The sequence below is a fragment of the Rattus norvegicus genome, chromosome 1 (genome assembly GCF_021556685.1).
Source record: "Rattus norvegicus strain SHRSP/BbbUtx chromosome 1, alternate assembly SHRSP_T2T, whole genome shotgun sequence".
NCBI lineage: Eukaryota > Metazoa > Chordata > Mammalia > Rodentia > Muridae > Rattus > Rattus norvegicus.
Window position 1 is genome coordinate 109,840,045 of NC_141534.1, and position 24,366 is coordinate 109,864,410.

The 24,366-nt window shown below is 49.8% G+C and overlaps 1 protein-coding gene across 2 annotated transcripts in view; it reads left to right on the forward strand.

Moving 5' to 3' along the window:
• Nucleotides 1-344: 344 nt before the first annotated feature.
• Nav2 (neuron navigator 2) overlaps nt 345-24,366 on the forward strand; it is a 658,517-nt gene continuing 634,495 nt past the window's right edge. For both annotated transcript variants that reach the window (XM_087609805.1, XM_087609835.1), the window contains exons 1-2: nt 345-425; nt 5,056-5,698. In XM_087609805.1, coding sequence (XP_087465931.1) covers nt 5,624-5,698 — 75 coding nt within the window. In that variant the 5' untranslated portion in view covers nt 345-425; nt 5,056-5,623. The remainder of the gene's footprint in view (nt 426-5,055; nt 5,699-24,366) is intronic.

Here is a 24,366-nt window from a genome sequence, read left to right on the forward strand (position 1 = left end):
ATTTTCGAATTTGGAGGGAGCTGACTAGGTACTCTGAGAGGTCGTTCCCTCCTCCGGATCTCCAGTCTCTTTCCTGAATTCTCAAAAGCATCTGCTCACATACAGGTGCTAACAGAAGACCCCACCCACACACCCACCCCATCTCCAGAGGGGCCTTGTCTATCTTTCCAGTCCCGGGGCGGGGGGAGAGACTCCGGACCCTGAAAGGGGACCAGAATGGCGAGGCTGCTCATTGGTTGTGAGGCACCATGTGAACTACACTGGTTGGCTGGGGGAAGGGAGGAGGAGGCAGTTTCCCGGGTAACGGGAGGGCAAGGAGCGGCTGTAGTGGCAGCGCTGGGGCTGAGGAGCGCCGGTCCGAGTACAGAGCGATACAGAGCAAGACTGGCTGGCGGCTGTGGCTTCGGAAGCCGGCGTGAGCACAGGTAGGACCCTGCGCTGCTTCCCTGGGGTCAAGCCTGGCCGGGCTGCCTGCTAGGACCGGCCTGGGGAAAGTTTGCTGCCCAATTGAATTGGCAAAAGAAGAGGACTTGAGGATGCTCTGGGCGGGCTTGTAGGTCTAGGCAAGGTGGGGTTGCAAAGGGGTCGGGGCTAGGCTAGGAGACCGCACCCTTACCCCAGAACCTTGAAGTAGAGGAGATGAGCCTGTGGAGGCATCGAATTGCATCACAGAGACATCACAGGAGGACGCTCAGCCACCCGCACAAGCAGGCTGGCCAGTCTACCCACCCTTGTTCAGAGATGATCTAAGAAACTTCCCCAGCAGATGCTAAGCTAGCTGCGCTGCATCCTCAGACCTTGGTTATGAGCTCCGCTGTGCACTTTCTCAGGCCTCTCGCGAAATTGTGCACACCCCCATCCGGAGTGGGCGTGTGCCCCTCTCAGTGTAAGCGTCCAAAGCAGCTTCCCATCTCCTTGCGCGTGTTCTTGTGTTTCCGAGTGCTCTGCGTGTCTCTGTCTCTACTCTGTGATTGTGTCTCTGGGTGTGTGCAGGCGTCTGGGTCCCTTCGTGTTTGTTACATTTGTGTGGGCATCTGAGAGCACTCTCTGGGGTGCTGAGGAGCTGAATATCACTGTTCCTGGCTTTTCCTGTCACGGTCTGTGTTTTCTCTGTGTGTGTTCTTTCTGTGTGCCAGTTTCGGGGTATGTTTGAGGGTGGTTTTTTGCCGGTGCCTCTGTTTCTGGCCACATTTGTTTCCGAATATAGGTCTGGCACTCATCCGCGCCTCTCTCTCTCTCTCTCTCTCTCTCTCTCTCTCTCTCTCTCTCTCTCTCTCTCAATGTGTGTGTCCCTGTATGTAAATCAAACAGCCATAGGTGTGTGTGTGTGTGTGTGTGTGTGTGTGTGTGTGTGTGTGTGTGATGCCTCTATATGTCTTCTGTCCCTCCTCTGCCTTCTAACTGGGTCTTTCCCTGTCAGCAAGAGGATAGGGGTAGGTGGATAGGTGCCTGAGATGGGACACCAGACCAGGCTCGGTACTGTGGTTCTCTCTCACACACTCTGCTCCTGGCAGCTGTGGGCCATCAGGCACTAGGAGGGGGTGGGGGGAGGTTCCCGAGCTGGAGCCCAGGCCCTGTGGGGTACATCTGCCCAGCCAGCTTTTTTCTTGCCTGCAAAGGGACTTCAGTGGCAGCAGCAGAGGCAGCCTGTACCGCCCAGCTGGAGCCCTAGTGACTTATTTTTGTGACCTATCCTTTCTTTTCTTGAGGAAAAGGGGAGAGCATGCTCTGCTCTCTGGCTTGCTCAGATAAAGGCACCGGTGTTGGCGGCTGGGTCAATCTTCCTGGCAAATATGCTTGGCTCACAGACTCCTTTGGAGCATCCTGCCCTGCACCCTAAGTCTCGAGCCCACCATACCTCCTTGGTACTCTTTCACACATCTCCTGCAACTTGTCTATCACTCAGTTGATAAAGGGCTAGGTCTGCAAGAGGCATTCAGCTCTCTTATTGGCACAAGGAAGCAAATGCTGAACTAGGGATGTGCTCCACTTATAAAATGACCTGGGTCCGGCATCCCTTTCACATCCCTCCACCTTGAATGCTGGCTGGAAATCAGGAGCAAGAGCTGCTGCGGGGTGGCAGGAGAAGACCACATGGATAGTGCCGGGTTTTGAAAACTTAGGAGAACTAAGCAAAAGGTGGAAAATAACCTCGCGCTTTAACATCTCTGGTAGGAGTGGGTCCAAACAGGAGGCCCTAACCTGCTGCTGTTTAGTACCGGAATTCTATTGGCCCTTCACTGATTCTGGGGCTTCCTACAGTAAAGGACCACAGTAATACTTTGAGGGGATCTTAGCCTTAGAGACTAGACTCTGTCTTGGTACCTGGTGGGTTGAACCTGAAAAATAGTCCTCTACACTTCTATTTCGATTGTCCAAAAAGGAAGAAATAGGAACAGGTGTGTAATGGGGAATTGAAGCCCTACAGAATCTGTTTTTGGTCCAGACCCCCTGGCAGTGTGTTTGAATTGTTTGCAATATGACTAGACTTGTCTTCAGGACTTCTACATGCTGGGGGCTGGCCCACAAGGCTCCCCGGCTTACCTGATAGTACCTCCTGGTCTATCTAGGCTTTTCCTCCTGTGTGTCCGTCCCATCCTCCACTTCCACTACCCCCTTGCAGAGGCTGACCGGCTGATGCCTGGCTGACTTAGGGCACAGAGGTGCTAGTGCTGAATGTCTTCATACCGGGACCAATCCAACAGGCGTGTTCACTTTCTAATGATCCGGTTAATGTTCTTAGTCTTGCCTCCCCCTCGCCTCCACCTACAAGCACACTGAAACTTCTGGAGACTTCTCTGTCAGAAGCCACATCGACGTGGCCTGACAGCAGCAGCCCCATGAGTACTCTGCACCCTGGCACAGCCCTGGCACAGGAAGGCAGTGGCCCCTAGCACTGGTGCAGACTGCCTTCTAGAGAAAACAAAAGGCTTGCAGGAGGTGTGGCACATCTTCCCACTCCCTGCTGGCAGGGAAGATACTTCTGTGGTGACAGCGTCTGTCCTCCATGTGCTTTCAGGGTATATGCTTCTGTAGGTGTGATGGGATGTGACAGGGTCTCACCCGGGAGAGGGCTGGGTCAAGCCTGGTGGAGGGGCCAGAGCTGTTCTCAGACACAAGCAGAGCCCAGGGCTGGAGGAGATCCTTCTGGGCACTGGGGTTTCTTTCTCCTTTTTTTTTTCCTCTTTCCATTATTATTCATGAGCACAGCCAGGAGCTGTAAGTACAGAGTCTGAACTAGACAAATGGCACCGATCTTTCCAGAGCACTTTCGACATAGGCGAGAGTTTGAAAGCCAGACTTGAGTTCAAATTCCAGACACATGGCTTCTTAACTGTCTTTTGTTTGGGGGAAGTTGCCTGAACTGCTCTTGGGCAAGCTTTAGCGTGAGGCAAGCTGACTGGCACACGACAAAGGGACTCATTGAATAAATAAATTATGTGTGTCCGTGGATAGCACCGGTGGCATAGAAGGCATTAGAAGACCTTAGCAGGTCACATATTAAACGAACATTATCCATTAGTCATTAGCGTCATCTGCACTTTCTAGATGAGAGGGCTGAGGCTCAGCGATGTTTAGATACTCAATGGAGGTCACACAGAGAAGCAGCTGCAGAGACTCACGCTCAGCTACCTCTGCCTGGCTCTTCTATTCAGGTCTCAGCTGAACATCTGGAAAGGGCACTACTAGGGGAGGGCAGTTTGCTCGTTTCTTTGGATTGTGCACCAGAACTAAGGCTCCAAAGGCTTGCTTTTGCTTAGAGATCTCTTGGAGGGGCAATGCCCAGGGTGCTAATGGGTAACCCAAAGGTGCTTAGCTCTTTCCTGGATCCACAAAGAGCTTCTGAAATCTTGCTCTGAGGAAGTCTTTCCTGGACTTTTCTGCTCCTCGTTACTGCTTAATTCAAATCAGAAAGGGCAGCGTGACTGGCCGAACTCTGTTCTGGCCAAGTGGCATAGGACAAGACCCACTTCTCAGGGCTTCACCTGGAAAGCCATACTTCCTTCTGAAGCATCTCTCCCAAGTATCATTCCACTCTGGCCATTCTGTTCTTGTGAGAGCTCTGTTACCAACTCTCCTCTCTGCCTTTCAACCCGATTTGGCACTGAGCCGCTCGGAAGCCTGGCAGAGTGGTGACAGGGCGTGACTCCTGCCTCATTTCAAAGTGGCTGCTGGTCAGGGTAGCTTCGAGGAAGGATCTGGGGGCTTCTGTCTTATGCACACTCTGGCTGGATCTGACCACAGCTCCCCCGGAGGAGGCTGGCACTGACTGAACTGAAACTGTTTGGTAAGAAATGTTGGCGGGAAAACTAGTGCTTTTCAGTAAGGTTCCTCAGCCCCATCCCACCCCCCCCTACCCCTTCGGCCTTTGTCTCCTGAGGTGCTGATATTGAAAGGAGAGATATTTAAGACTGTTGATCAATGCATCTTTACGGTGCCACTTAGACCTAACTCCACCTCTCAGTCACCCAGGGAAGGATGTGCCCAGTGAGAATCTTCTGAGCACAGGTGCTTTTCTCCCCCGACCCCCTTTGGTGGTTCTCAGAGCTTCTGTGAAGTCAGGCAGGAGGTGACTGGTGTCTGCTCTGCCTGCTGGTTCCAGCAGCGAATGCAGCTAGTTCCCTGGCAGAGTTGCTCTCCGGATGTCTGTCAGATTGATGCTGTCCTTCCCCCTCCTTGTGGCTAGGGAATCTCTCCTGCCACACACCATCTCCCACAGCATTAAGCGGGGAGGGCGGTGCTGTTGCTTCTGGCCATCCCACGATGCCTCATTGCTGCTGTGACAGTGAACCCTACATGGGTTTGAAAGATAGCTCCTTTCCAGTGCCGCCCTGCTATTTCAAGAACCAGAGAGGTGGGGAGTCCATGAGCTCTGTCGCGCACCCTCCCCCCCAGCCCCAGCCAGGTTGCTTACCCATGGATGTGATCAGTGTTGGGTTCAGAGAAAGACTGCTGGGCCCAGGCCTTGCTGTGTGGCTCCAGATAGCAAGCAAGACAGCTCAAGAACCAGACTTCACTACAGACAAATCTGACCATTTAGCATTTTCTTTCCAGGTCCAGGTCTCTCCACATGAAGGAAGATGACAGCCGGGAGGGGAACCATCACAGAGACAAACACTCGCAGGAGCCGTGAGGAGCTGGCAGAGAGGCGTTTGTGGTGATTTATAGGAGCCAAGGGCTGCCTAGAGGGATGTGGATGTTATCAGCTCGGTGGATTAAATGCCCATTTACATTGTTATTGATATATAAATTATCCGTATCAAGCAGACAGTAAGGAAAAGGATTTCTTGGGCAGGAATGGGGCACACACCCCAGGATATGGACTCTTCTTTGCCCAAATTTGTCCTCTGGGCTCTTGTAAAGTGAGTTGCAACCCTGAAGTGAAACCCTGGTCCTCATCCTCCAACATGTCAGCGACAGCCTCCTCCGTCCCCAAGGCATCCGTGGCTAGCCAGGTTCCCAAGTGGCTTTCAAGACGATGGCAAGACTTCTGAACAGATAGCACAAGTTCCCTTCTGGTGGGACCTCGTCTGGTGGTGGTGCGCACAGGTTGCTGTGGTGTGGGGCACTTGGTTCTGCTGTGGATTTAAACTATCACCGAACAAGATTTTATGCCTGGGAAATGGAATCGATTTCTGAGTCAAGCCAACAGCAGAAGAGAAAGCCCGTCACTCATGGACTGGAAGATCAAAAGAGGGTGAGTGATGGGACTTCGTTTATTGTTTGCTGCCTGGAGCTGTAGTTGTTCTGTGGAGCAAGAGCTGGGTGGTCAGGAGAACAGTGTTCGTGGACCAGACCTGTCTGTGTTTCTCTGCTGAGGAGGCTGCGTGGTTTGCTCCTGACTTCTGTGTCCTAGTACTGTGCCTTCTGCTTTGGCTTGTTGGTGGTCATTGCTTGAGATAAATGAAAGGAAAAACTACTTTAGTGTAAGGAAGGCCAAGGCTTACATATGGTTTACAGAAGTTAACCAAAAGTCCTGGTGTCCTCAAAGCCAAACTGGGCTCCTTTGCAGGGTGGTGGCTCTGGGCAGTGTGCATGCGCACTTAGCCTTTCTGGGAATGACAGTCCCGACTGAGCTGGTTTTGTGTAAGGATTTTTCTGTGTTGTTTGCTGGCTCTTGTGTGCGTGGGTCAAAAAAAATGCGCCCTGTGGACTCTCTTGTCATTTAAAGTGGCCCATTGAGTGCAGACCACTGGCTGTGATTGGTCTGAAAGCCTCATTCACCCAGGACTTGTGTCTGCCAGTTAAACTTCAACTCTTCTTCAAGTGAGACTCACGGGGGAGTGATGTGGCTGTAGCTGATTGTTCCGGGAAGGAAGCTGAGGCTGGGTCTTCATCCACCAGCCAGGCTGTGGCCAGGGGCTAATCAAGGGTTAAACTTGCTCATGTAGGACCAGAGTCTGTCTGTCTGCAAGTGACCCCCATGTTTCCACTGAAGTGCTGGGATGGTACCCAGACTTGTGGTGTTCTACCGGGTGATGAGTTATCTATCGTGTCCCCTCCCTTGTGAATTTCAGAGATCAAGTTTCCCAGTGTGTAGTATGCATGGCTTTTTGACTCGTTAAAATATTATATTCTCTTATTCTCTCTCTCTCTCTCTCTCTCTCTCTCTCTCTCTCTCCTCTCTCTCTCTCTTCTCTCTCTCCTCTCTCTCTTTCTCTTCTCCCTCTTCTCTCTCTTCTCCTCTCTTTCTCTTCTCTCTCTTCTCTCTCTTTTTCTCTCTCTCCTCTCTCTCTCTTCTCTCTCTTTCTCTCTCTCTCCTCTCTCTCTCTTCTCTTTTCTCTCTCTCTCTTCTCCTCTCTTTCTCTTCTCTCTCTCTTCTCTCTCTCTCCTCTCTCTCTCCTCTCTCTCTTCTCTCTCTCTCTCTCTCTCTCTCTCTCTCTCTCTCTCTCTCCCTCTCTCTCTCTCTCTCTGTGTGTGTGTGTGTATGCTTTCGTATTGGGTTTTACTCCGTCTTTCAAAGAATAAAAATGAGTTGAAATACATCTTAAGAACACAGACACTGACTCCATTCCTAAAGAGCATACACAAAACAAAAGACACTCCTGAGACTGGGCCTCTCATAATTCAGGAAGAATGGCCCATCTCAGGCAGGCAGCTGGGGGAGTGGGACTTGCTTTTGGGTGTTTGGTTTGCCAAGTGTGGAGCCTGCTCAACCTTCCGCTCCAGTTTCTGTAGGGGCTTTCCCAGAGATAGAAGAATTGATTACCGTGAGCAGCCCAAGGAATGCCTGCGCTCGACCGAGTGTCAGCCAAGTTTGGCATCCAGACACTTAGCAGAGGAACAGTTGAGACCTCTGACACCATCGAAAAATTTAATTGGGCCGCCACACTAAGATAATGTGCAATTACAATGGCTCTTCCTTGGCTAGGTGTAACTGCTTGCATTTCCCATCTGTTCTTGGCTTGGGCAGGCTGGTCCACATGTACCCCTGAGCCTCTGGAAGGAGCACACAACCCCAAGTGAGGCTCGGCGGCAGCTGGGGTAGCATCAATTGGTCATGCTCAGCTGACATTCATTTTAACTTGAACTCTAGCCGTCATGGTGATTATTAAATTTATAATGATATATGTAAGATCCATTTTAATGGTTCTCCATGCTTGGGCGAGCCCTCGCTTGGGCAGAGAAAATAAAGCTTAATAGAGTATTACATTTCATTTTCTACTGAATTTTCTGGGCAGAGGTTGAAACTTGGCTCAGGAGGAATTAGATTGTTTTCTCCGATAGTTGTCGCGCGATCGAGTTCCGCGTTGCTCAAGAGGAAGTCTGGCCTTCCAGAATCCTGCCACTGCAGCCGCTTCTGTTGGCTGGCAGGCAGCTTCTGTTGTGTACATGTGTGTGTTTGTGGGTAAACACACGCCCCATTTGCGTCAAGTGTGAAACTAAACAAGCCTCCCGGCATGCAACCTGGAATGTCTTGTCCACAGAGCTGAAAGGCAACTCCGGCAGTGTTTTGGCTCCTGCCTCAAGTGAGCTGAGAACTCCTCTTTTGGGGGACTGGCTGCAAATCCCACAGATGAGTCTGCTGGGGGAGCTGGAGAGGTGGGGAGCCAGGGAGCTGGGGAGCCTCCATCAGCATGCACGAGTTAACAGTGGGCCTTCGTGGGATGAATGACAGGCACAGCAGAGGGCTAGGACTCTTAACACTTGCTGTATTCCCTGCTGTCCTGAGCAGCAAAAGATGTTTCTCATGGGCTTGGTGGTAGCTTCGTTCTGCTTGTGGGTTCTCTATGAATGGGGTAGCTGGTTCTGAGCCCATCTGGGATTTAGTCTGTGGAGACCCACACTCTGTGGGTGGAGTGCCATGAAGTACGGAAGGAGAAAGCCAGGCTCACGTGCCAGTGCTGCTTGGCCTTCACTGCATGACCCCTCTCTGATCTAACAGAGTCCAGTAATAGCTAATTACAGGGATAGTGTTGAGATTAAACGAAGTAAACTAGTGAGGCATCTGTAGTCGGGAGACATTTGAAAAACTGTGCAGTGTATCTTGGGGGTGGGTCGTAACGTTACTCCTTTTGTTTTAGAGGTCTACTTGAGACCGAGTTCGAAATGCCCAAGCTACACTTAAACATTCCAATTTAAATATTACGGAAACATATAGAGCAGAGAGGGTTTTCCCCCCCTATTCTAACTAGGAGCGATGACTGTCAACAATTTGATCTGTTCAGATGTCCTACCTGTAGCCTGTGGATCGCATGGGTGCCAAGGTAGGAAGGATGCAGCACAGCACACTTTAATGTCACGTCACAACGTTGTCACCATGTTGGACAGCCCTCAGTTACACCTGGGGCTTCAAGGCATTTCTTTTCAAACTGTTGTTGTTGATTCGTGCTCCTTCATAAAATGAAATCCTTGCTTTCTTAACATGTTGTATTTGGCTCTCTGCACACACACACACACACACACACACACACTCACACACACACATACACACACCACACACACACTCACACACACATACACACACATACACACACACATACACACACACCACACACACACACACTCACACACACACATACACACACATACACACACCACACACACACTCACACACACATACACACACATACACACACACACCACACACACACATTCACACACACACATACACACATACACACCACACACACACACACACACACACACATACACACATACACACACGCACCTATGCCCTGCCTTTTACAGATGGCTAAGGGTGTGCTAGCATCTCCCATGCATGTGGGCCTGTAGAGTAGTTCCAGCTCTGGAATTTTGTCTGGTATTACAAAGTTCCATTATTCTATCGTTCATGTATTCCTCAAGATTCAGAGATGGGTGTCTACACAGCAGGCATGGTTCTGGGCTCAGGAAAAGCTAGACAGCTGTGACCTCCTCCCGTCTGAAGATTACGCGTGGACCCTGTACTCTCCGGTGTCACTTCCTGCCATGATAGGCGTGTCTTTCTGTCCATTGCTTGTATCAGTGGCCAGTAGCCACAGCTGGCTGTGGAGCACTAGAAACGTGACCGGTCGGGCTGAAGTACCTTTACTTTCAATTCTGTTCATTTCGGTCAACATGGATCTAAACAGACACATGGCATTAGTGGCTACCATGTTGGGAAGTGGCTTTCTGGGCAGTAAACAACCATCAGATAATATTGTCTATTTGTAGACTGTGGCCTCTGCTAAAAAAAAAAAATTAAAAAGGAGAGCGAGGGGGGATGGGTAAAGGGGATGCCAGGGAGCAATCAATTTCAGTTTTTTGATCATTCTTAAACTTTCTTTTCACAGAAGTATGTTAGAGCCAGTAAAGCACAGGCTTCTAAAGTTTCGGGCTGGTGGGTATTTAGACATCTTATATATGGGTGTAGACACCTCACAAACTAAAGATAGGGGACATCTCTTTTTAAAAAACAATTAACTTTTTAAAATGCCTGTGAGTGGTTTGCCTGCATGGATTTATGCATACCATGTGCATGCCCGGTACACATAAATTTCAGAAAAGGATATTGGATCCCCTTGGAACCAGTGTAATTGATGGCCATGAGCTACCATGTGGAACTGGGAACTGAACTCAGGTCCTCTGTAAGAGCAACAAGTGCTCTTAACCACTGAGCCATCTCTTCAGCCCAACACATGTAACAGCTCTTGCTCCGAGCCTATGGATGAGTTGGGCATAAGGGGCTGCCTCTCCAAGGCAGGTGCTTTGGGGGTGGAGACCTAAATGGTGAGCAGCAGCTGGCCATGAGAACATCTGGAGGCAGCTGCAGTCACAGAGTCACAGGTGTGGAGCAGGTGTCATTCAGAACTCACAAAGCTCATCCGTCCTGCTTGGGTGATATCCTACACATAGCAGATCCCTCTGCCTCTCTGTCAAATTCAAATCCTGTGCTGAGTCAGGAATGAGGCAGAGAGGCCCTGGGGCTGCAAATCACCACAGACAGAAATCCAGTCGGGGAGTATGGCTGCACACTGAGAGTCCACTTACCCAGCACAGATGGGAGAAGTCAGACTTCCTGACAGACAGCTATTGATCTGTCAGGAGAAGGACTTGAGGATTGATTTTTCTTCTCTTCTACTTCTGCACAGAACTGTGCCCTCCAAAGCAAGCTTTCCCACGGAGGGTGAATGCTGGAAAACAAGCTCTGTTTCAGGCACTTCAAAGGTGCTTGATGACTGAGTGGCGACAGGGATAGTTTAGTTTGAATATTCTCCTGTCTGTCACCTTCTCAGCACGAAAGCTTCCCAGAGCCAGTTTTTAAAATGATTTTGGAGAGGATAGACTCAGGCTTTATGTAATTAAAATGTGTAGGGTTGGCCGAACTGCTCTAGATCACCAGTCAGTGCCTTATAAGGGGGCATACATCACCAGGCTACGTTATCAGTTTTTCCTTGTTTTTGGTATAATCACAACACCGGCTGTCCTGTCACCTGTGGCTGAGGCTTAGGATCATTCCAACCCACAAGGCCACTCCTTTTACACCCAGTCACCCTTTCTAAGCCACAGCTGGCCTGGCTTCTGTGTCTCCTCTGACGTCATGCCTGGAGAGTGGCATAGCATTGTGGAGAGATCCTGGACTTCACCATCCAGCCCTGGCCAGATCCCATCAGCTGCCATCATCCCAATCAGTGACTGTGCCTTCCCAGAGGTTACCGTCTCCAGCCCTTACCACTTGATAATGCCACGTCCATCATTTAGAGTTCCAGAACTGAGGCTGAATCCCTGCTAGAATCTTTTTGACCTCAGTCTAAACCTGGAAGTACTCGGTGACATTCCACAGCTGTGTCCCTGGTGCCATTTGTGCATAGTTTGTAAGATGTCGGCACCATGCTAGGCGCCACGTAAGTAGTATGTAGAGGTTGCTGTGACTAAGTTCTCCCATTCTCTCTGCCCCACATCTCTCCTTTCTAGAGTCTGATGATTTTCTCAACAGTCCTCATGTTGACTCCCATAGTCTTTTACTTATAGCTCATAGCACCCCTGCCCCACAAAGAATCCTCTCCCAAGCCACTCCTCCCTTTCTCACAAAGAATGGATCACCCACCCCCCTGTTTGCCTTGGTTCGGAACATCAAGATAGCTGCTCACGGCAGCCTCCTATGTCCTGGATGCTTTCTTACATCCTGACCTCTGAACCAGACAGTTGATTCTGTAAGGGAGGAATGCTGATCTTGTCCATTCCCTTGCCTCCTGGAACCCAGGGCAGCTCAGAATACAACTTACTTCAAAGAATGAAGGGTGTAGGCTGCTTGGGATCCTCTTTCCCTTTGATGATGAAGTTGAGTTTGGTCCTTCTAGACTTAATATGTTTCCACTCATGGACAGAGGGGAGAAAATAGGATTCAAGCAGACGTTCAGTGAGTTCTGTGGGGGACTGGAAACATCTGATATAGCAGACCAGACAGGGTCTATGGGGAAGCATCATTGTTTCCGTGGCTGGAGGGAGCAGTGGTGAAAGATGGGGCAGTTGAGCTGTGGGAGGAGCATCTTGAAGCTGTGATGCCTTCTCACACTTCTCATGGTGCACGAGCTGCGGAACTTGATCTGCGTGCACAGGGGCGTGGCAGTGGTTATTCCTTCCAGTCACAGAGGAGACACAAGACCCACGAACGTACTCATCTTCTTGAGGATAGATGGCCACATTCAGTGAGCTTTGCTGAAAGCAAATTTTATCAGTAGGCTAAGATCAAGGAGCTAACTTGTGTCAGGCACTTGCTCTGTGTCTGGGAGCTGCCGGGAGTTTTCCATTTTACTCACTTGGTTCTTTCTCAGACTCTTTGGGTAGGCGTTTTTCATTTGCTTTGTCTTTCTAGTGCTAGGGATCGAACACCAAGCGTTGTGCATGACAGACACCCTAGCACTGAGCTGTCTGCCCAATCTGTCCCCTGAATAGTTTTCATCATCCTTTTCATAGAGGCAAAACCTAGGTTAAAGGCTAAACAGCTTGCATTGTCTGAGAGGCTCTAGGACGTCACCGAAATCTTACCTCTTTGTTAAATGTCTAGGTCTAAACTTTTGATGTGATCACTTTCATTTCATTTCCTTTCACTGTTGTTCATGAATACACACATGTGCAGGGACGTGCGGTGCGTGGGTGCATGTGTATGTGCACATGTGTGCCTGCTCACCCATTGCACGTGTAGCATGCATACATATACACACCCTGTAATGAGACTGGCCCACATGGCATCGCACAAGTATCAGTCACCCAAGACGATGTCGCACACCACTCTGTAAGTCAGGTTCAGTAGCCGCCAGCCTTCTCAAGGAGCTGAGTTGCAGGCTGGTGACAACACAGACCTTCCTCCACCAGTAGTCTGAGCACTGAGGTGCTATTGGTGTGGTTTGCTTAGGTGCAGTGCAGGGGAGAGGGCTGAGGAAGGGTAGGCTTGGTACCTACTCTCATCCCTAGTCACCACTATCCATCCATTCGTCATTTATTCATGAGTACCTGCTGTCTGCCAGCCAGCTACCGTATGAGAGGATGATGGGCTTAGGTACTAACAACATGGAGGTTGTACCAGTTCAGCCAGCAGTGTCAGGGATATGAGGCAGCTGTCCTGGTTTGGAGTAGCCAAGAAAGTCTCCTTGGAGGATAAGTGACCCAAAAATCTATGTGGAAAGGACTGAATGAAAGCATAGTGGAAGGTGGGGGGTGGCTAAGGAAGCACTTTCCAGGAAAGTGGTTGCTTTCTGGTGGGGTTGCAGCTGGGGTGCCATTATCGATAGAATCTGTCCTGTCAGAATTCATGCATTAAAACCCTATCCCCCGACCCCCAGCCAATGTGACACTCACTGGAGATAAGACCTTTAAGAAAGCAATTAAGGTTCAGCCATGTCCTAAGGCTGTGGCCCTACTGTGATAGGGTTTGAGTCCTGGGGGGGGGGGCAGGCCCAGAGGAAGGCAATGTGAGGGAGGATGAGAAGGCCGCTGTCTGCATATCGAGGGGAGAAGCTGGAGAATGGGAGCTCCTGTATCTTGCCTTCCACTGCAGATCTTTGGAGGCGCTGTGCCTGTTGAAGTTATCCAGCATGTGACATTTGGTCACAGCAGCTAACCTGCCTGTTCTGGGAGTTCTCTGAGGGCACTCACCAGAACCAATGTTCCCCATGACAGCATGGAGTCCTACGGTAGTAGGAGGTCCCGGGCTCCAGCATTTGTAACATGTAGGTGAGGACAGAGGGAAGAAGAGAGTAGGCCCAGATGCAAGGAAACTGTCCAAGGAGGAGGAGGGTTAACAGGATCTGGATGTGGTCTCTTTGCGTTCCAGGCCATAGGGTCTAGAACGTATCTCTTCATCAAGGAGGATGACTGATAACCTGGCACAGAGGACCTCATTCTCCTCAAAACGACTCCCACACCTTGGAGATGGGGTCTCTCATTGGCCAATCAGGTCAGGTTTGTCGGCCAGTGAACCCCAAGCACCCTCTTGTTTGTGCTTTCCCAGCACTAGGAATGCATGTGTGGACTATGTTGTGTGTGTGTGTGTTGTGTGTGTGTGTATGTGTGGTTTGTGTGGTGTATGTATGTGTGTTTGGTGTGTGGTGTGTATATGTCATGTGGTATGTAGTATGTGTGCCATGTGTATGTGTTCTGGGGATTTGAACTCAAGTCCTCATTCCTGCAAGACCAACTGAGTCTCTCTCCAGGCTCTGGATTGTGCTTTTCTAATGCCTTTGGGGTACGCCTTGACTTGCACCCGCACCTGTCACAGGAGAGCAATTGATGCTCTCTCCACTTGGGGGTTGGGATACAAGAGCTACAGACAGATACCTGACTAGCCAAAGATCACATGGCACATTAATAATCCAAAGCAGGTGATCCCCCCTTTTTTCCCCATTTATAGTTACTTTCAGGGAGTAAAACAGTCTTGCTTTCAGGCTTTCATTTCGGCATAAATGAGTGTTTCCATTTTATCACTTTGCATACACTTTTCACTGGGGAAGAAGATTTGATGGATTTTTGGAGATCTCCTTCGGAAGGCACCAGAAACTTTGCTTTGCGTTGGAAGTTAAAACACAGTGCAGGCACCAGTCCATGACCAGCTCACAGGAGGCCCACAAGGACCCCTTGGCACAAAAGCACTGGGTTCCCTCTTGCCTTTCTGTTCTGCCCACATGGACTCCCAGAAGCCAAGTTAGAGGCTCTGGAATAGAAGAGGGCAGGAGACCAGTGATAAAGAAGCAGCGAACAGAGCCGCATCTCCTGCATCTTCAGCCGGCAGCCAGGGCTGGCATGTGCGTCAAACCTTCCTTAGAACTCACCTCCCCCTGCTGCTCAGTGCTGTTCCCATTTGTTCCTGCTTTAAACTAGCTTCAATGGTGTTTTCAACGAGAAGGGAAACCATGTCAAAACTGCCTCGGTTGTTTGGTACTCTTACCTACATAGCTGTGGGAATTTTGTAACTTTTCTAGCATCCTTCTTCAAGGTGAAATATAGGAATCTAGTAATGGCAGCCTGGAGAGGACCCTGAGACACTGCATAGCCACACTTAGGACAGCACTTAAGTACTGGATGAAAGCCATCAGAATTTTCAGGCTTGAAGGGGGCGGGGGAGGGGAAGCAGTCATCCCGGAACTCGGGTGTGCTTTTGGTTCATTGTGGTGACACAAAACTCCCTCTGATTTAAACCTCGTCTGCCATGCGTCTTTCTGGAGGCAGGTTCGTGGCCAGGCTCCTTTTCCTGTAACATTCCTATGGGAGCATCCTTGACCCCATCCTTCTGCTTGCCTCCTGCGTGGGGACTGTAGGCTTCTGTGCAGGTCTGAGACACCCCTTGCAATTCAAATTTTTGCTGCAGTGTGCTTTGTGAATATCCCCTAAAAGCCAAGTACCAGAGGGGAAGTCTGGTTACCTGGGGATCCATTTCAATTCATAAAGGTTCTCCAGCGCTACCCGGGTTACTTTCTCCAGCAGCTTAGATCAGAGTCTTGCATGCCTGGGGTTTGAATCAAAATAACGACATCTCTGACTCCCATCCTCGGGGCATTAAATTTTAATCTTCCTTCTCTTTGGGATAATTAGAAAGAGAGAGGAAGGGAGGGAGATGTGGGGGCTGGGAAGCAAACTGGGAGGAGACATGGATGGCAGAGACCAAGTGGGGGTCTCTGGAAGGCAGATTCTTCCAAAAGCAGGAAGTCACTCTGAGAACTGGTGAGCCATGCTGAATCCATTTGCAGGGACAAAGGACTGGGCATGGGGCAGGTGGCAAGGAGGATAGAGGCCAGGGTGGCTCCTGACAGGGACCTGGGGCAGAAGTGCACGCACACGCAAGAGAAGGAGACTGAGAAATCCTTTGAAATGATCATGGGACTTTTGTCTTGGCTAAGCTGACGGAGCAAAAGCAAGGCTTCTCAAAGCCTTGGCTGTTCCTAGGATCCACACTCCCTGGAGGACTTGACAGAGGGCCTTGTGAGGTAATAGTCTGCATCACGGTCATAGCTGGTTTGCTCCTCTGACCCCAGCCCTCGTAATGCTACCACAGAGGCAACAGCCTGGCCATCTGGGAGCATCAGGCTCCTGAGGCTCCTTCTGGGCTCCTTAAAGGGTGGGTTGGGATGAGATGAGAGGCTCCCTGGGAGATTCTAAGTGCGTGTCAAAATATTTCTCTTCTTTTTCCATCTGTGGTTATAAGTGAAAAATCCAGTGAGCAAATGTCCTCAGTTACATGAGCAGTGCCTCACTGGAAGCTATGAAGCAGAGCCGATCATTGTAGCTCCCAGCCCCTGTGTAGCCACAGTCGTCTGGGCTCACTCTTACTCGGGGCCTTAGGTTCCGTGGTTGTTTCCATATTAGGACATGCAGTACAGTGTCTGCCTCATGGCAGAGGGTCAGGAAGTGACTGTTGAATGAATGAGTGAAGGTAGACACTCCAAACGGGGATGGGTAAAAGGAGGCCTCCACTTTAGGGCTCCACTTTGATTATGATTATTGTTTGGTGTCAAAACAATGGCAAATTAGAGTGGAAAATGTTTCAGATGCCTGCGTGTATGAATGGAGAGAGGCATCTGGTTTAGGGGTGCTGCTTAGGTGTGGCTGCCTTGCATTCATGAGTCTTTGCACGTGAAAGAATTCCGAACCATCTTGCAATCCGGCATTCCTCTGCTACTGGCACAGATGCACCTCTCCTTCTGAGCTTCCATAGATCCGTGGTGATGCTAACCCAGGAGGTCATTCTGTGGATGACTACCTGGGTTGACTATTTAGGGGTACAACCAGAGGGAGGACAGTGGCTCAGATGCACCCCAAATGAGAAGCATTGAAGAAACTGGTGCAAAAATACCAACCTCCACATTTCAGGATAGACTGTCAGAAAGGCAGACACATGATGTCGCCCTTGATAGGGAAACACCTGAGCTCTCCTAGAGGAGACTGTGGAGTTAGGTCTGTGGTGCTCTCTCTCTCCATCCCAGAAATTCCCCAAAAAATGAGAGTGACATTCAAGAGACTCATTCTGCACAAAGAGAACAACTTCAGGTTGTCACTGTGTCAGACACACTTGGGAAGCGCCCACCATCAGGCAGCTTGAGGGGCTGGCTGCTCACCTCTCTGTGGTGTGGAGGTCACATCTCTACAGCTCACTGCTTCAGTCACCGCCACACCCTGTCCCTTCTTTCCAACATCCTTTCTCTACTGCTGTTTACGGCTGACCCTCAGCAGTCCACCAGCTCCCACCTGCTCCACCTTCCCCGTCTACTCCTCGGGAGAGCCCCGAGAGCTTCCTACTGACCCATCTCTCATGGAGAGGTTTGGTGGCAGACTTCCTCCTTCACCCTGGCCAGGCTCTGTCTGTCGATTCAGTCTTGACCCCTGTCCTGACAGAAGCCTGTCCAATCTAGCCATACCAAGAATCCCCCTGTCAGAGCCACACCTGTAATAATGCACACCTGTAATCCTCACCCTTGAGGGGCTGAGGCAGGAAGATTGAGGCTAGCCTAATCTCAAAAACAAAACAATGAAGAAAAAAAGAAAAGCAGCCCTTTTTCAGCCCACTCACTCTGCTTCAGCCATTAAGTTCCCAACTCTCTTTGCAGGGTTTAGAGTTAAACCGTGTCTCCCTACTGCATGCTCTTTCTTGTCATAGCCTTGACTAAACTATTTTTGTTGCTTTGAATGAGTATCGGAAAGTTCACACTTTAAAACAAGGCTTATTTATATTTGAGTGTTTGTCTCTGGGCACATCTGTGTATCACCTGTATGCCCAGCATCCCAGGGGCCCGAGTGCCCTGGAGTTGCAGATAGTTCTGAGCTGCCAGGTAGACGCTGAAGACTGAACCCAGGCCCTCTTCAAGAGCAGCCATCTTTCTAGTCCAGAATATTTACGTTTTCAAACAAAGATGATCTAGAAAGACAAGTCAGCCTTTGGGTGGGCACTGTTATGCTCATTCAGTTATGGCTAATGTCAGGTGGGAACCTTACCTTTGAGGGTGAACCACTCCAGAAAGAGGCATGACTGGACGAATAGTGATGTGCCCATCTCTACTTAATTGGATAAGATTTGCTATAAGAGGAGCAGGAGAGGCTGAGGGACGACAGGAAGCATGCTCAATAGTCCAGAAGTTGTCTCGTAAATGTCTCCTCAATAGAACATTCCCGACTTCACACAGCTCACAGCATGACCTCACATGAATGAACGCCATTATATGGATGAACATCAACTGGACATCTACTTAGGTTCCACACCACATACCCAACATCACGTGAATGGATGGTCAACCCAACATCTACTTAGGTTCCACAAGCTGACAAAAAAAAAAAAAATAACATCCCAGAAAGGCAGAACTTTCCATAGTGGAGAACGGGAGGCTGGGTGGTGAGAAGGGAAGACCTTGGACAATCAGAAGTCTGGATTTGGATTTTATCTTAGCATTTTTAAAATCTTACAGAAGTTCCTTGAGCTCTCTGAAGCTCATGGCCTTACCCAAAACATGGAAATCCTGACAGCATCATTATGAAGGACTTGGATATGGAAAGTACTTAGCACAGGACCTGGGGATTTCACTTCTATATGTGTCTTAGCTCACGCTGAGCTCTGACAAACTACACTTGGCTTCAGAGATCCACGTGGCTCTTACTTCCTTCTACTCTCAGCCTGCGACCCCGCAGTGATCCAGTTAGTCACTTCTTGCCCTCGGTCCTTCTGATTCTACCCTGACACTGTTTTAGCTTTTTTGCTGGAATTTGGGCTCTAGGTCACTTGTAGGGGGAATCTTCTTTTTGGGAGATGTGGCAGGTGACAGCCAGAATGTCTTTGGCCCTAGACCCCTCCCATGTTCTTGAGTTACTGCAGCAAGCTGAGGGAGGCAACTCACTCTATAGATAGAAATCGAGGGGGCTTGACGAGGCGAGTGGCGAATGCATGTTTCCCCCCTCCTGTGGCCATCAATCATTGGCAGGGAGCAGATAGGGCATCGAGAAGGAAACAGCAAATAGTCAGTTTGCATTACTAGAGCCACGTGAAGCCCGGTGCCTGTGGTAATTGAAAGCTATCTAATCTCTGCTCCATCCCTGGAGCTTCTTACCCGTCAGATTCCTGTGGCGTCTCCAAATCTTATCAACACATCTGAGGAGGCTGAAGGGAGGCTCCTGCCGGAGCTGCCTGCACTGGGAGAACTGACAGCATCTGTGGTAGTGTTTTCTTTTTTAACTGTGCAGAACTGTGTGCCAAGCACTGAGAGAAGCCTCAGAGTGCACAGACCACAGGCATACAAGCCTGAGATCCAAATCTGCCCCTTTCCTGACATGCGATCTGGACCGGCGTGGCTAGCTCCCCTGTGCCTCAGTTTCCTCGTTGGTAAAGTAAATGGTGATATCTGCCTTCTGGATTTGATCCGAGCTTGTGATAAACCTACAACCCTTGGGAATGTGTCTGGTCCGAGTAAGCACAGTGTGGGTATGAGAACACAGAGCCTGTGGCTGCTGCGCTTTCTCAGAAGTCAGGCTACAGCCCTGCCGCTCTCTCCGCTCTCTCCGTGGAGCAGACTGCTGATAAAGCGTGCTGTGGCCTTGGATACTCTCCATCTCTCAGAACTGCAGCTCTGGTCCCCTCCCTACTTCCCAGATCCCAAGCAACCTTGAATCATAGCTAGTCTTCGTCAGTGCCCTTCTGACTTCAGCCTGTAGACTGGGTTGTGGTATGGAGCTTGCTGCTGCCCCGAGGAAACCTAAAGGAGTCAGACATTCCCTTTGCTCTCAGGATCTTGAGTGGGAATGACTGAATTGAAGGGTCTGAGTCCATTTCAGGCCCCCGTTATGATTACCAGCGGCCTGATTGCTGTCTTTTCTAATGATCTCCTACCTCCAGGCTGCATCACAGTCATAGCCGTGAGCTTATACAGTCATTCTGAAGGTGAATTTCATCTCATCTCATTTTCTATAGACATACCTTTTCCTTCTATCTAACAGTAAGCATTGGCATTTACTCACCCGTCCATCTGACCATTCATCCATCCATCCATCCATCCATCCATCATCCATCCATCCGTCCATCCATCTGTCCATCATCCATCCACCCATCATCCATCATCCATCCATCTATTTCTGCTATTATCTGACCATACTGAATACACAGCATGACAGCTCCGCTTTCATCATTGCGACAGTCCGTGATATGGTCATCTTCATTTACAATACCTAGGCAGAGTTTCCCTCGAAGCTGCCAAGTGGACACAAGGTCAAACTAATATTCAAACCCAGGCACTCTGCGGTCCTACTACTATGACTGGTTTTCTACCCATAGAGCCCTTTGAACATCTCCCATCCAGACTGCCTCCCCTCCCCACCCTGGACAATCCCCTAGTGCCAGATGTCTCGAGTTTCAATTTAGTTCTGGAATTTTGTACCAGAAACTTTCATTGGATCCCATGAAATGATGACTCCATTCTACAAGACTGCCTGTACCTCGGGTATCAATGCCAGATCTTGGCCACCCCATCTTTCTGACCAGCTGGCATCAGTCAGGGGTTTCCATGACCATGACCTCTTTAGCTCTTATCCTATCCTACAATGGCTTACAGAACTCTGGAAGAAGTACAGAGGGTGAGGGAGCTAGGAGGAAACACAGCTCTCTATAGACACACAGCCCTCTCCGCATCCCGAATGGTCAACACCCCGGGCTCTCTTCCCTACTGTTGATACAGTTGGTGGAAATTCCGTGTTAGAAACGTTAGTTAAACCCATTCACAGCATCTCTAGCCATTTGCATTTTCCAACCTAGAGGTTGGAAAGTGATCATATGATTGGTCCCTCTGGCCGGCAGGCTCCTCCCAGAGGCAGCTAGGGGCAAACCAGTAGTTATCTCCTTATTAAATAAGAAAATGTAACAAAATTACAAAACACAAACAGCAGTTAGAAAACATAATAATGACGGCAGACACACCTTTCACCCCACCATCCAGGAAGTTGTCAGAGCTATTAGAGTTTGCTAGGAACCAAGGACAGGGCATAGCACAAAGGCCATAGCCAGCACCCTTAGAACTGCCTCATGGAAGGAAGACTACTCTCTGCTACAGTTGCATGGCCACTCAGGCATGTGGCGCATGCTTAATCCTCATCTCGGGCCAACTGTGCCTTGCCTGGCTACCAGAGAGCAGCTGGTGTCTCTGTACCTGTGTCCCCACAACCCCAATTTGATTCTAGTCATGTGCAAGTTCAGCTCCAGTAACTTGTCATAATATTTGTGTCCCCCACACTGTCTTCCCAGAGCCCAGGAGCTCCTGCATGCAGAAGGGAGGTCAATGTTTACTGGAGCAGAGAACCACAAAGAGTGCAGGGTGATCAAGCAGACAGACGTCACTGTGAGAACATGAGAACCAGGTTCAATCATGGATCCCCGGTGTTCAAGTCTCAGAGCTGAGGACCTGTTGTCAATCATATAAAACAGAGATTTATGCTATAGGTGATGTCTCCAGGGACTTCTCTTAAATGACTTCACAAAGAAACGGTCACTACCTACTTCTTACTTCCATGAAGTTGTTCTCTGTGGGAAGTCATGTGGGGAACCACATGACAAGTCTGGCTTCTGTTCACCATTTTCCTAGGGAGATATTTGGGCAAAACGTTATCATTTGAAACCCCGGAGCTTTCTTCTTAGGTAAGTGAGAAACATATATATTTCAACTGAGGTTTTGTCAGGTGTGTTCAGGGCCTCGAGGGGATGGCCATAGCTGTGCTTGGGTGTCTGTGACACAAGCAGCCATGGCTCGTCCTTTACCCGGCCCACTCTCCTCCAGCCTGCTGCCCCTAGCCGCTCTTCAAGATGCAGCTCATGCTTTTGCTTGAAGTCTCTGTTTCTTCTCCTGCCCTTTCTTCTCTGATTCCCTCCAGCCTCTCTTTTTGCACTGTATTCTTTTTTTTCTACCTGCAGCAAGGTTTCACGGAACCACTTGCAGGCTAAGCATGTTAGCTGTGGAGTGCAAATGACCCGGCTCAGCCATCTTCAGAAGGTCACCCTACCCCTGCGTGACTCAGCTGTTTTGTTCTGGCCTTCACTGGAGGGCCAGTGTGTGGCAAAACTGAATGTGGGCCAGGAGACAGTGACCATGCAGTAGAGAGGATGACCAGGAATGGTGGTCTTGGCTGACAGACTGGTCTGTGCTCCCAGGCAGTCTATGAGGTGCTGTCAGACAGAAACTGCTCAAGGCTGGTTTCTTCCCCCAGGAGCTGATCTTATGCTAAAGGACGGAAGAACCCTGTCGCTATTCAATGGGCTTAAACAGGATTCTGAACTGTGCATCCATCCCCTGTCTACTTTATCCAAATGACATTTAAATACATTTACCTTTTGACTGGTACTTAAACCCAGTTTAGAGAGGGAATGGTCAGTGACTAGCAAAAGGGTTTACTCATGTTTGTCTTCCTGGAGAACTCGGCTTCTCTACGAGGCCTGTGTACTTCACTCTGCCAAGTAATAACCTCCTATGACAAACTTAAGCCTAAAAGGGGCATCGCCACCACTGATCAGCGCTCGTAGAAGCAGCCAGTGAAGGAGAACTAGGGGCAGCTGAGGATGGGAGATGTCAGTCATCAAAATTATCTCCCTTTCACAGCCACTCGGAAAAACCTCCAGCTGCCCCTTCCCCTGGGGGTTGGCCTTTGCCCTGAATCAGCATGATGGGCCCAGCTGGGGGAAGTGGGAGCTGTCATCACGGGTCAGGTTACCAGTCTAGTCAGCATGATGTCAGGGTGGCTCATAAGAGCCCCAATGCTGTTGAAGGGAACAGACAAGAGGCACGGTTTGCCCAAGGATGGCCCATGCCCTCTAGCAGAGGCCTCTCCCATCCTGAATCCAGGTAGATAAAGAGGATGTAGGGATGGCTTCTGCTGACTTCCCTGCTCAACTTTTCAGCTTGTCCAGGAGAACAGTCTGCAGCCCAGCTATGCCAGAAGCCCCAGACTGGAGGAAGCCAGGGTGCTAGGAGGCTAACAGACTACATATTTCAGAAGAGCAAGGCAGAAGGATATCCTTCAAGAGCTAAATGGAATCAGACTTTGGTTGAAACCCAGACATCTCCTTAGAACCATGCCCGCATGCTTTCCAGTCTCAATTCGCCTACCAGATAAAGCCAGGGGCAATTGTACCTTCCAGATGTAGCAATCTTTCTCTAGGAGAAAGCCCTGGGGCCAACTGAGAGCCCCAGAGAGAACCCTGGGAATGGACTGCAGAGAGGAGAGCTGGGGATAAGAGAAACCCTAACCCTTTCCTCCTCGGTGTGACTAGACAAGTAGCTGAGGCTGCAAACTGCAGTCCAGCAACAGCTGGGATGTCCTTCCTGTGCTCCTGAGTGCTCTTCACTTGGCCTGGGGACTGTGCAAGGCATCTTCCCTGTGATCCGAAGATCTTTAAATTCACAGTCATCACCCTATAGACAAAGCACTGTTGTTTCGAGAGTCATTGAACCCAGGCCTGGCCCTCCATCTTTGCAAAGCACACAGGACCTTTGTCATTCCCTTGGCCCCTTCTGAACTACTGAACTACTATTCCTTCTGCCAGGAATCCCATTTGCCATCTGCTGGCCTGTTCACCTGCATGAGTTGACCTCTGTGGTGGCACTTGTGTAGCGTGACAATGAGCTTGTCAAGGTTTTAGGCTGTCTTAATCATTTTTTTGTGTTTCTATGGTCACGTCTGGCACACTATGAGTTCTCCAAGAGGCATTCACCGGAGAATAAAAGAATGCTCAAGCAAACAGAAAGGGCGTAAGATGCTTACGGTAGTGGCCTTTCCAAAGAGGCTGCTACCAGCTCTGTCAATAGGACAGCAGAGCCCACCCATGGCTTTTAGAAATGCTTGCCTTCTATTGCTATGGTCTCACTTTCTTGGGAGTCCACACGGCAGCCAGCACCATCCAAGTTATGTGTCCATCCTTGAGGGCACTAGGACTAGGAAGTCTTCCTCAGTGACACTCCCAGAGTCTGAGATTGGGGGGTCTCTATGAAGTACAACTTTCACCATTTTCTTAACTCTGCCCAGGTCTGACATCCTTACAGAGTTTAAGACCCCAGAGATGCTTTAATGAAGACATCACCTCATTGCCCCCAGAGCCCTGAATAAATGACCCCAGTGTGTGTTCATTCATTCACTCATGCATTCATTCAGCCTGGTTCCCTTCCATTAGGGCTCATAATCACAGAGTGACTGTCTACAACTTTATCACTCTCATGGCTCCAGTGTCACTCCAAGCAGGCAATTAGATTTTCCCAGAGGCCATATTTGGGGGTCAAGAGGGCAGGCTGATGGAGCATTGACAAGCACTCGGATGCCGGCTTTAAAATACACAGCAGAATCCTAAAGTAATAGACCGCCACTCCATACACACATGGGTCCCCAATATCCGGTGGAGGTTGGATGATAAGCCTGCCTCCTCTTTCCTTCCCCCTTAGG